Source organism: Neophocaena asiaeorientalis, unplaced genomic scaffold (genome assembly GCF_003031525.2).
Source record: "Neophocaena asiaeorientalis asiaeorientalis breed wild unplaced genomic scaffold, Neophocaena_asiaeorientalis_V1.1 scaffold27, whole genome shotgun sequence".
NCBI classification, from domain to species: Eukaryota; Metazoa; Chordata; class Mammalia; order Artiodactyla; family Phocoenidae; genus Neophocaena; species Neophocaena asiaeorientalis.
In genome coordinates, this window is record NW_020172816.1 from 492,326 (window position 1) to 504,448 (window position 12,123).

At 53.7% G+C, this 12,123-nt stretch overlaps 1 protein-coding gene across 1 annotated transcript in view; it reads left to right on the top strand.

The window, feature by feature from the left end:
• MMP14 (matrix metallopeptidase 14) overlaps positions 1-2,446 on the top strand; it is a 10,524-nt gene extending 8,078 nt beyond the window's left edge. Inside the window, exons 10-11 of the mRNA XM_024741675.1 lie at positions 130-245; positions 618-2,446. Of these exons, the coding sequence (XP_024597443.1) occupies positions 130-245; positions 618-952 (451 nt within the window). The 3' untranslated portion in view covers positions 953-2,446. The remainder of the gene's footprint in view (positions 1-129; positions 246-617) is intronic.
• Positions 2,447-12,123: the final 9,677 nt, after the last annotated feature.

A 12,123-nucleotide genomic window follows, 5' to 3' on the forward strand; every position in this document is an offset into this window, starting at 1 on the left:
CAAAACCCCTGTCCCCCCGCCCCCATCCACAGACACCCTTTGCTCACCAGCGAATTCAGTCCCGGGTCCCACTCCCCTCGGAAGACATGCCCAGTGTCCAACCACTTACCTTCCCTGCCTCTCCCCCAGGTACTACCGTTTCAACGAGGAGCTCAGGGCAGTGGACAGCGAGTACCCCAAAAACATCAAGGTCTGGGAAGGAATCCCTGAGTCTCCGAGAGGGTCATTCATGGGCAGCGATGAAGGTGAGAGGGGCACAGGAGGTGTCTATGAGGGGAGGACCGGAAGAGGGAGTTAAGAGAGAGCAGGAGGAAAGATGGAGAGGATCGGGTCGAAAATAATGATGAGGAGGACAGGGGAGCCCCTGCCATGTGCCAGGCACTGAGTAAGTGCTTTCCACGCTTCGGACCCCTTAATCCCCACCACTGTCTCAACCTGGTGCTAGAGTTACCTGGTTTGACAGCTGAGGAAACCGATGCTCAGAAAAGCGAAGCAATTACCTCAGCTGGCGCGCACACTGACTGGATTCTCTCCCGCTCTTCTTCTCTCTTTGCCTCTTCTCCGGACGCTGCCCGCACCTCTCATCTGCAATGCCGCCTTCTTGCTGACCCTTGCAGTCTTCACTTACTTCTACAAAGGGAACAAATACTGGAAATTCAACAACCAGAAGCTGAAGGTTGAGCCTGGCTACCCCAAGTCAGCCCTGCGGGACTGGATGGGCTGCCCGTCGTCGGGGGGCCGGCCGGATGAGGGGACTGAGGAGGAGACGGAGGTGATCATCATCGAGGTGGACGAGGAAGGCAGCGGAGCAGTGAGCGCGGCCGCCGTGGTGCTGCCTGTGCTGCTGCTGCTCCTGGTGCTGGCGGTGGGCCTCGCCGTCTTCTTCTTCCGACGCCACGGGACCCCCAAGCGACTGCTCTATTGCCAGCGCTCCCTGCTGGACAAGGTCTGACCCCCACTGCTGCCCGCCCACTCCTCCCACGAGGACTTTGCCTCTGAAGGCCAGTGGCAGCAGGTGGTGGTGGGTGGGCTGCTCCCGCCGGTCCCGAGCCCCCTCCCCAGCCCCCCCCCACGTCCCTTCTTCTCTGTCCCATGACTGGCCTCTCCCCCACTCCGCGCTGGCATTGCTTCTTCCTTAGATGGGTCCCCCGGAGGCTGAGCAGGGGCTGGCCTCCCAGCCCCTGCCCCTCAGGGGCCGCCGTGGCTTGGTGTGTGTTCAGCCCCATCTGAATGTCCGGGCTCTGCACTTGAAGGCAGGACCCTCAGACCTCGCTGGTAAAGGTCAAATGGGGTCATCTGCTCCTTTTCCATTCCCTGACATACCTTTAACCTCTGAACTCTGACCTCAGGGGTCTCGGCATGCTAGCCCCCGGGGGTACCCAATTGGCAGCCTCCCACCACTCTTTCTGGCTGAGAGAAATCTAATCTTGTTGTGAGGGGGAGACCCTGAGAGAGTGAGGGGGTGAGGGCTGCTCAGCTACCCTAAGACCTTGGGAGGAAAGCTCAGAGAGGGTCAGTCCTCTCCACCAAGATCCACCTCTGCCCCACCTGCCCCCGAGAACTTCCACGGAAGGAGCCTGAGCCATTAAGGACTAACCTGGGGCTGCAGAAACCCTTGACAGCCCTACCCTCCCAAACGTTAGCCTCGGATGGGGATGTCAAGGTTGGAAGAGCTGAGACCAGGGGGTGCAGCTACCGGGGTGGGCCCCAGGAGTCCTGGGGGTGAGCCTGGGGGCCACAGAGAAAGAACCTCACTCAAATGCAGGCAGCTGGGGTAGGGACCCAGGGGCAGAGCAGTCAGAGAGGACAGGACAGGACCAAAAGGCAAACCAGGGAGTTGCAGCAGGAGTGGATGGCGGGGGGCCGGGCAGGCCAGGCCGGCAGGGACGCCACAGGGTGGGCTGTGGTAGCCGGGGGAGGGCACGTTTTATTGGAGCTCTCAGGAAGGGCCCGAGAAAGGCACACCTGCTCCCATTTGGTGCCCTGGCTTCAATCAGACCGCACGGAGGGGAAGGCGGGGAGCCAGAGAAAGGAGCAGAGAGGGCACGCATGGGGGACTGGCGACCCGGAACCTTGATGAGAGCAGCCACCTAGCTAGGGAGCCGAGGATCAGCCTGCCTCCGCCAGCCTCCGGGAAGGGGCAGGCGCCTGGGCGTTTTGTCAGGTTAGCCCCTCGCTTCCCGACGCCCCCCCCCAGCCCTTCCTACAGGTGTCCTGCCCTCCCCTCCCCACCCGGCCCACCCATTTGAGGTCTCCTTGGGCCGCCAATGGTGGTCCTGGTACCCGGAGGCCTGGAGAGTGAGAGACCACGTGGGGGCAGTGAGCGGAGAGGGATGTCGGGGTGGGAGGAGTGCGGTGAACGGTGCTGGCAGTCCGGCTGAAGTTGTCTTGTTTGGGTTTTTTGTTTTGTTTAATGTATATTTTTATTATAATTATTATATATGAATTCCCTTCAAATCGTTCCTTTTTGTTAACAAGGGGCATGGGGAGGGGTGGGGGTGGGGCAGAGGCGTCCGACCCCAGGAACCTGCAGGGCGGGGCTGGGTCAGTGCCCTCTAAGGACATTTTCGACCTTGTTCAACCTTTCCACAAAGAATAAACAGTGTTTCACGTTCCTCGTGTGGCTGCAGTTTGTGTGCCTGGGACGTGGCTGTGAGGGGAATGGGAAGCAGGAGGGCCGTGCGGTGTTTTCCGTGAGGTGGGGTTTTGGTATTTTTCATACATAACGGAATATGTTTATTCTCGGTGGACGAAAAGGATCCAGGGCCCAGAGATGGGGAGGAGGGCATACTCCACGGGGGCCGGCGAGTTGTCCGCAGAGCTCAGCCAGCTCCCCTCTCCCAACCTGGCCTAGGAGGCTACCTTTGAGGCCCAGGACTGCAAAGCAAGAGGAAGTGGCCAAGCGGAAGCCACTCGGAAAATCTTCCTAAGTTGCGTTACCCTGGCGTGTGATCCAGCCGCAGACCCTCCGTTTGCTCAGGCCTCGCACAGCTGCTGGGGGATTCCCCCATCGCAGTCAGCCTCGGGCTTGGGCGGGAAGCGGGGGACAGGCCCTTCTCCCCAGCCCTCAGGATCTCAGCCTCTCCCAGGCCTGGGGCTCCCCTGCAGGGGCAGAAGGAACAGAGGGGAAAGAAAGAGGTTGCCCCGTGGCCAGTTAGGAGCAGCCTATCTCTGGCAAAACAGGGATCTCACCCCAGTTGCCCAGGAGAAGCAGGATGGTCGGGTTGGAAGGGCAGAATGACAGGGCTTTGTTTCCTCTTTCCTTAGAAACTGCTGCCCCAGACAGGGTTCCCAGGCTGTCGACCCACCCTTCCTCCAAACCAGCCTGGAGGGAGCAATCGCTCAGCTGCTGAGTCAGCTCAGCTGAAGGGAGCAGCCCTCTTTCTCCCCTCCTTCCCTTCCTGCCTCAGCCCGGCCCTCGCTCCCTCCCGGCTCCAGCCCAGGCCCCCTTCCATGGCCTGCCTCCTAGAGGCCTGGCCCCGCCTAAGCCAGGCGTTTGATGCAGCTGCTAGTCAGGGCTGGCTGGTGTGATTGCTTTGGCAGAAGGGGTACCCCCCCTTCCTGCCAGCCAGGAACCCTGACCTTATGCCTGGCCTCCTGCGCCTCTCCTGCCCAACAGCTGTTTGGCAGGGCCTGTGTGTCTCAGTGGAGTTGGACACCACCTCCCCGCCACCCTCACTGGAGGGGATGGGGACCCTGAGAAGTCAGGGGCATCTGGGGGTGGTAGGGCCCGAGCCGTGTGGCAAGGAGCTCAGAGATGAGCTCATGGCCCTTTTGTGTTTTTGTGGCCCACATCTGGAGGCAATTACAGATGTTATCCAGTGGGAGTTCTGCAAAACACAGCTGGAGCCAGTGGAGGAGCGTGGGGAGGGGGGACTGCCAGAGGGAAGAGGAGAGGGAGCCTAGGGCTCTGGCGTCTGGAGTGTGGTTTCCCCATCACGAGGAAATTGTTTGGCCCTGATTCTGGAATCACAAGATTCTCTCTGAAGCCAAGGGGGAGAGATGGGAATGGAGGACCAGAGACAAAGGGGGAAGAGGTGGAAGAGGCTTCACAAGCTGGGAGAATTGCAGGGTGAAGGCTGCAAGGTCCCGTGCTTCTGACATGCCTTGGGTCTGAGGGATCCAGCCCAGTGAGGCTGCCCCGGGGACCCCACCGGGCCCCAGCTGAGTGAACCACCAGGTCAGGCTGGGTGAGGGGAGAGCAGAAGGCCCCGGGAGACCTGCAAATATTGCTTTCACTGGCCCTACCCTGCTTTGTCCATTGGGCCTGACCCAGTTTCTATGGTTCCAAGTTCCTTTATTCGAAAGCAGCACATGTGAGTTAGAGCAGCCAGGAGGGAGCCAAGGGGAATCTGCAAGGAGGTTTGGGCAGAACCCAGGGAAGCGGGCTCTCAGGAAATTGGACTATACTCTGCCCATCACTGCACCCCACACATTTGGGGGAGCCATGGACGCCCTTGACATCGACTCCCTTCTCGGGATGAGGCTGCCCCGGGGACCCCACCGGGCCCCAGCTGAGTGAACCACCAGGTCAGGCTGGGTGAGGGGAGAGCAGAAGGCCCCGGGAGACCTGCAAATATTGCTTTCACTGGCCCTACCCTGCTTTGTCCATTGGGCCTGACCCAGTTTCTATGGTTCCAAGTTCCTTTATTCGAAAGCAGCACATGTGAGTTAGAGCAGCCAGGAGGGAGCCAAGGGGAATCTGCAAGGAGGTTTGGGCAGAACCCAGGGAAGCGGGCTCTCAGGAAATTGGACTATACTCTGCCCATCACTGCACCCCACACATTTGGGGGAGCCATGGACGCCCTTGACATCGACTCCCTTCTCGGGCTCCTGCCACCAGCTGGGCCCATGCCCGCAAGGCTGCCAGCCAGGTGCTGGGTCCACAGGATGGAAAGGGAGGGGAAGATCTAAGAGGAGCTGGACTCTCTAGAGGAGAGGGGACTGAGTGGAGTGACCCCCACGTACAATCTGGCCAGCTCTGCTGGTCCTTCCCTGTCCTTCTCCTGGGCCCCATCTCCCCACAATCTGACAGCCTTCCCAGTCCTTTGTTTACCCTCTGTATTCCCACTTCCCTTTCCAGCTAAGGGGAGGTGGTGGGAAAGCACAAACATTGCCCCATTTTACAGATGCAGAAACTGAGGCCCAGATAAGACTTGCTCAAGCTCACAGCTCAGTAGTCCAAAATTAAAACCCAGGTCTGTCTGACTTTTTTTCCTGTACAGGCAGATTCTGACCATGTCTCTTGAGTGTCTCTTCCATTGTGGACTCCATGTAGCTGGGTGTCTGCATGGCAGTGTGTGTTCTGCGGAATCTGTCAGCATGTGTGTGCTTGCCTGCTGTGCTGTGTCGCAGGAGTGGTAGCACAGGAGAGAAGGGCTCTTCCTCAGGAGTCCTCTTGGCCAGGCCAGGAGTCACCTTCCTTCTTGGGGGCAGGAACAGGTATTCTAAGGGGATGGAGGAGGCATAGGACTCAGAAGCCAGAGGAAGTGAATGGGACAAAGGCAGAAGCTGGGGGAGGGATTCGGGTGGTGAATGTCTGAGGCAGGGGCCTGGCAGGAGGGGGAGGCTTTCAGGGCAGTTCCCATTCCTTAAGGCCCCGGGGAACCCCAGGTGAGGTTGCTCCATTGTTCTGAAGTCCCTGTACCCCCATCCAACCCACCGCCCCAAATCTGAATTCACCTCCTTTAGGAGAGCAACTCCCATCAGTCACCTAGCCTGTGGGTCTCTGCCTTCCTCACTCAGACAGTCTTGGGAGACTGGGGAGACCCAGAGGCAGCCTTCTTCGAGGGGGCTGGGCAGCCAAGGCCTGGAAAGGAGGCAGGCCTGACTGGCCAGAAGCCACCTTCCAAATGAGCTCACACACATACTTTCCACCCTGGCCCAGGGCCGCGGCTGGGTGCCTTCCAGGCCAGCCTTCCCCAGCCAGGCCCAGCCCCCTCTGTCCTCCTCTGTCCCTCAGCAGGCCTGGAGCCCGGGGTTCCACGACAGGATGGATCGGGCACCCCAGGCCAGGGCCGTCACCACACCCCAAGGGAGCAGCTTTCCCTGCCTCCAGGCTGAGACCAAGTCTCCGCAGGGTCCCTTATTCCTCCAATGGGCCTTCGTGGCTTAGAGGAGGGGGAGACCAGTTTCCTGCACCCAGAGACCCACACCTGGGTAGGGAGGGGCAGTAGAGGGGAAAGGAGAGGTGTCCACATTGTAGTGACCTGGAAGAAGCACTTCCTCAGAGAGCCTGAAGTAGCTCATTGACTCAGGGACTGGGCCACGTCTGGAAGCTGCCTCACCATGGGTCACATCCTGCCCACTCACTTGATTTCCCACTAGGGGCACTTCCCCGATTTGAGGCAGGATGGGGTCTGGGTGGAGCAAGGCCAGGCTGACCTCAAAGCAGGGGAAAGATGGGTGCCTCCGAAGGGCCCAGCGGATTTGCACGCATGTGACAGGCTCCAGCTCATTTTGATCCAGCCTATGGTCAAAGACTTCACCCTTCGCCCAGCTTCCAGAGACATGTAGCACCAGGCCAGAGAGCAAGATCAATTCCCAAAAACGCTCTCCTTGGCTACTCTGTGCCTGGCTCTGTGCCCTCACCCAACATCCTGGATCCGATGATATCTTCCTGGGGTTCCATGAGTTTGTATGTACAGACACAGCAGACAATTGCTCCCATTTTGGATTCCAAAAATATGGGCACTGCAGGTAGATCACACAGGCAGCCGTTGCCCTCCAAGGCACGGATGGTATAGTTCTGTCGAAGAATGACTATGATTCATAATACCACTGACCCCATCACAGCCACCAGCCGAATGTTCTGTCCTCACTTCCTTACAAAAGAGTCGGATGGTGCTAGGCACACAGGAGCCCCTTAATAAATGTCTACTGACTTGAATTGCCAGTGAGAGCTGTGATATACATACGTTAACAGCTGTAGTTGTGAATACAGAAGTATTCTATACACGTGTAATAAGCATGTGTATACATAGTAAATTTATAGGTTAAAAAAATCACTGAGCTGTACATTTAAGTTTAGTACTTTTTTTGAATTTTACTGTATATTTCATATCAATCTTTAAAAGGTTCAAAAAAGAAAGAAAATATATCAAGGGAAGAGGTTCGCAACTCCAGAACAATGGCTTTGTCCCTACAGACCCCCTCCTTATGTGCCAGCCCTATCCCAGAGCCTGCCCTTAATCAGGGAATGGTTGGTATTGGGTTGTGTTGGCCTACCTCTTCTGGAAATACCAATCCTCCAGGCTGCACTCCCAGGACAGCGTGTACCTGGACCCTGGAGCACCCAGCAGGAAGGTCTCTCTCCCTTCACTCCTCTAAGCTCCATGCCAGGTGTCCCCAGAGTCCTCCTCCACTCTACTGGTCTGTGCTCCAGAGGTCCCCCACCCCCACCCCATGCCTGCACAAAACTGCACATAAGTTCTGGGTGGAGGAAAGCTGGAGAAGGGGCCCAGAGCAACGCCCACCCCATCCTCTCTGTCTGGGCGCAGCCCCTTCTGCAGCAGAGACAGCTGGGGAGGGTTTGCAGGGTGGTAGCGCCCCCTCGTGCTCTGTGTTGGCACTGCAAGCCAAGCCCGGAGAACCGAAAGGTGGGGGCAAAGCCAGCAACGCTCAGGGCCGAGGACACCACCGGCCTGTCCCTTCCCCCTTTCCACTTTCCACGCTTCAACCCAGGACACCTGTACTTAAAGGGGTGGGACTATGGGCGCGACAGGATGACAAGCCTTAGTCTTCCAGCTGCAGAGAGGGAAAAGTCAGTTTCCGTCGTCTGTGCCTGTGCTGGGGGTTGGTGAACAGTCCTCGAATAACTCCAGGAAGGAAGAGGGAGTGGAAGGGGTGCAGGACAGAGGGTCTGCGGGAGGAAGCAAAGGGGGCACTGGAGTCCTGTCCTCTGAGTTACCACACTGCCCTCCGGTGGACGCCTCAGACACTGATCCCTCCAGGATGCCTGTCCCCTGGGCTTGTCCAGGTGGGTCTGCACTCCTGGACCTCAGAATGCTAGAACAGAGCTCCCTCTGGCCAAGGCAAGCAGGCCTCTGCGACTCCTGTATCTAAGAATGGGACATTTCTGTGCCACTTCTCTGAGGCCTTTGTAGGCCATGCCCAAGCCTCCTGGGGGGCCTCTTACTTGCACCCATCCTCCTAAAGTCATCTGCACCCTGGGGCTGGGAGACTCCTTTAATCCCAGTCTTACATTTATAAAATTCTTAAATTTTGTAGTTCATAAAAATACCTATAGGTGTTTTGTGATTATCACTATATTATTGCCTATTTATGCTAAAAGTTTTCATTTGTTAAATATAAACACTTAAAATACACCAAGTTGGGGGACTTCCCTGGTGACGCAGTGGTTAAGAACTCTCCTGCCAATGCAGGGGACACGGGTTCGAACCCTGGTCCAGGAAGATCCCATATGACGCGGAGCAACTAAGCCTGTGCGCCACAACTACTGAGCCTGCGCACTGAGAGAGCCTGTGCTCCGCAACAAGAGAAGCCACTGCAGTGAGAACCCCGCGCACCGCAACGAGAAGAGTAGCGTCCCCCGACTTGCTGCAACTAGAGAAAGCCCGTGCGCAGCAACGAAGACCCAACGCAGCCAAAAATAGAAAGATAAATAAATAAGTTAATTAATTAATTTTTAAGAAATACACCAAATTGGGACTTCCCTGGTGGTCCAGTGAGTAAGACTCTGCACTCCCAATGCAGGGGGCCCAGGTTGGATCCCTGGTCAGGGAATCCCGCGTGCATGCCGCAGTACCGCAACTATGAGCCTGCGTACCACAGCTAAGACCTGGTGCAGCCAAAATAAACAAATAAATATTTTTAAAAATAAATAAATAAATAATAAATAAAATACACCAAATATTTTGAAAACAGTCTTAGTATTTAATTTTTTAATACACCCGAGGGCCCCAGAATGGACATGATTGAGGTGGTTCTCAAACCTCCAAGGGGTGTCCCTGACCCGGCATCTAATTCTTTCCAAAGCACAAGGAAACTTACTCCCATCAACATATGGTAGAGTCTTCAATCCCCATTCCCTTCAAACACACAGGTTTCCCCATCTTGAAAAGCTCTCCTGGATTCTGCTGCAGTCTTGAAAGATTTTTCTCATTTTCCCCTTTTCTCTCAAGCCAAGGTTTTCCAAAAGCTGTCTGTATTCCTTCCCCAGTCATTTCTTTTTAACTCAACCTCTATGTCTGCATCCCAACCAGGCATTTACTGAAACTTCTCCCTAAAAGGCCCTCGTGACCCCTTTCTTCCCACCCCAGGCCTCCTCTCTGCTTTCACTTTCTTTGGCCTTGTATTAGCATCTAACACAGCTTGCTTTGAGAAGCTCCTTTGCTCTTGTCTTCCCGGACTTTCTGCCATCCTACAATCCACAAGTCACAGGGTTTTCAAGGAGCCCTGAAAGCCCAGGGCTGGTATCCCTCTGCATCAACCCTAACTGTGCCTTCAGCTCCTCTACCCTGAGCAGGGACTATCTTTATTTGTTCTGTTAATTCCAGTTTCTGCCCTTCAGACTGTACAGAGTAAACAAATTCTTGTTCCACGCTATAGCTCTTCAAATATTTGGATCTAGTTTTCATATATACAAACGATCACTACAGTTAAGCTTTTTTTTAGGTGAAAAGCCTTTCTTCTTCCATAAACAGCTTTCATACGGAGCAGCTTAGAGACCCCTCACTATTCCTATCACCCTCCTCTGGATTAAATCATTTTGTCAGTCTTTTAAAATGTAGCTTCCCAGAGAAGCAGTACCACACAGTGGTTAGGACAAGGACTCTGGAGTTACACAATCTGGGTTTGGATCCAGCCTTTATGACTTATTGGTAGGGTGACCTTCAGCAAGCTGTGTATCCTCCCAGAGCTTCAATTTCCTCATCTTTAAAATGGGCTAATAAAAAAAAAAGGGCCAATAATTCAAAGGGTAGTTGAGTGGATTAAAAGACATAATCCACGTGATGCCATGTGATGCCTATGATTTGCAGTCACTGATTCATTCAACAAAATTCATTCAACAAATATTTATTTATTGTCTACTTTATGCCAGACATTGCCTTTGGCACTGGGGATTCACCAGTAAAAGAATAGATCCTTGCCCCTATGGAAGGTGCAGGGAATAAACATGATAAGTGAGTAAAATATAGTATGTTAGATCGTGATAAGAATTTTCCAAATTTTTAAGTTCTGTGTCCTTTTTGATGAACAATTCCACCTTTGAATCATTTTTATCTTTTACTACAAGCATCCGAGAGAAACCAGGCTGCTTCTTCAACACTTTGCTTAGAAATTTCCTCAGCCAAATATCCAATTTCATTCCTCACAAGTTCTACCTTCCACGGAACACTAGGACATGAACACAATTCAACCAAGTTCTTTGCCCCTTTATAACAAAGATCGCCTTTCCTCCAGTTTCCAACAGTGTCTTCCTTATCTCCTTCTGACACCTCATCAGAATAATCTTTACCATCCATATTTCCACCAACATCTGTTCACTTAGGTATTCTCTTGAGAGATTGAGTCTCTCTCTGTAGCTCTCTTCTTCTGAGCCCTCATAAGAACCACCCTTAACAGTCCATTCACAGCAATGTAGGCTTTCTCTAGCATGCACCTCCAGTCTTCCAGCCTCTGCCCATCACCCCGTTCTAAAGCTGCTTTCACTTTCTTATGTATTTGTAACAACAGCACCCCGACTTCTCAGTACCAAGTTTCCACCTTAGTCCATTCAGGCCACTATAACAAAATACAACCAGTTGGGTAGCTTATAAACAAGGGAAATTTATTGCTCACAGTTCTGGAGGCTGGGAAGCCCAAGATCAAAGTGCCAGCATAGTCACCTTCTGGTGAGGGCCCTCTTCCCGGTTCACAGCCAGTGTTTTCTATGTCCTCACATGGTGGAAAGGGCTAGGGATCTCTCTAGAGCCTTTTTTACTAGTCCCATTCTGAGGGCTCCACCTCATGACCGAAGCATCTCCCAAAGGCCCACTTCCTAATACTATCATCTTTGGAGGTTAGGAAATCAAGAGATGAATTGGGGGTGGCGGGAGGGACACAAACATTCAGACCAGAGCACCTTGGCTGCTGCACATGCTAGTAGTTTGATCTTGAGCAAGTTATCTAACCTATCTGTGACTCAGTTTCCTCAATTATAAAATGAGGACAAAAATAACACCTACTTCCTGGAGGTGTGGTGAGGATTAAATGAGATGATATACGTGCAGTGCTGAGAAGAGTGCCAAACATATGGTGAGTACTCTATCAAAGTTAGATACTGGTGGGACTTCCCTGGTGGTGCAGTGGTTAAGAATCTGCCTGCCAATACAGGGGACATGGGTTCGAGCCTTGGTCCGGGAAGATCCCACGTGCCGCGGAGCAACTAAGCCTGTGAGCCACAACTACTGAGCCCACGCGCCACAACTGCTGAAGCCCGTGCACCTAGAGCCCATGCTCCACAAGAGAAGCCACCGCAATGAGAAGCCTGTGCACCACAACGAACAGTAGCCCCCGCTCGCCACAACAGAGACCCAACGCAGCCAAAAATAAATAAATATTAAAAAAAAAAAAAGATACCGGCATTTTGAAAACCAAATATCTGCCCATTTTCCAGTACTTTTCACAATTTCTCTGAGTTCCAAGAACATCTCCACAGACCCATTTCTAAATGGACTTGGTCTACAGTGTGATATATATGGGCTTGGACACTTAAAATCACTAAACGAATTAAAGCTTAAACTAATTATAGGTTCTCTTTCACTTCTTCCTATTTTCTTTTGGCTCAAATTCACTCTTTTATTTGCCTGCGTTGGGTCTTCATTGCTGTGCGTGGGCTTTCTCTAGTTGAGGCGAGCGGGAGCTACTCTTCTTTGCAGTGCACGGGCTTCTCATTGCGGTGGCTTCTCTTGTTGCACAGCACGGGCTCTAGGCTCGTGGGCTTCAGTAGTTGTGGCACGTGGGCTCAGTAGTTGTGGCACATGGGCTTAGTTGCTCCACGACATGTGGGATCTTCCCGGACCAGGGCTCGAACCCGTGTCCCCCGCATTGGGAGATGGATTCTTAACCACTGTGCCACCAGGGCAGTCCCCAACCTAGATCTTGATTTTTTTTTTTTTT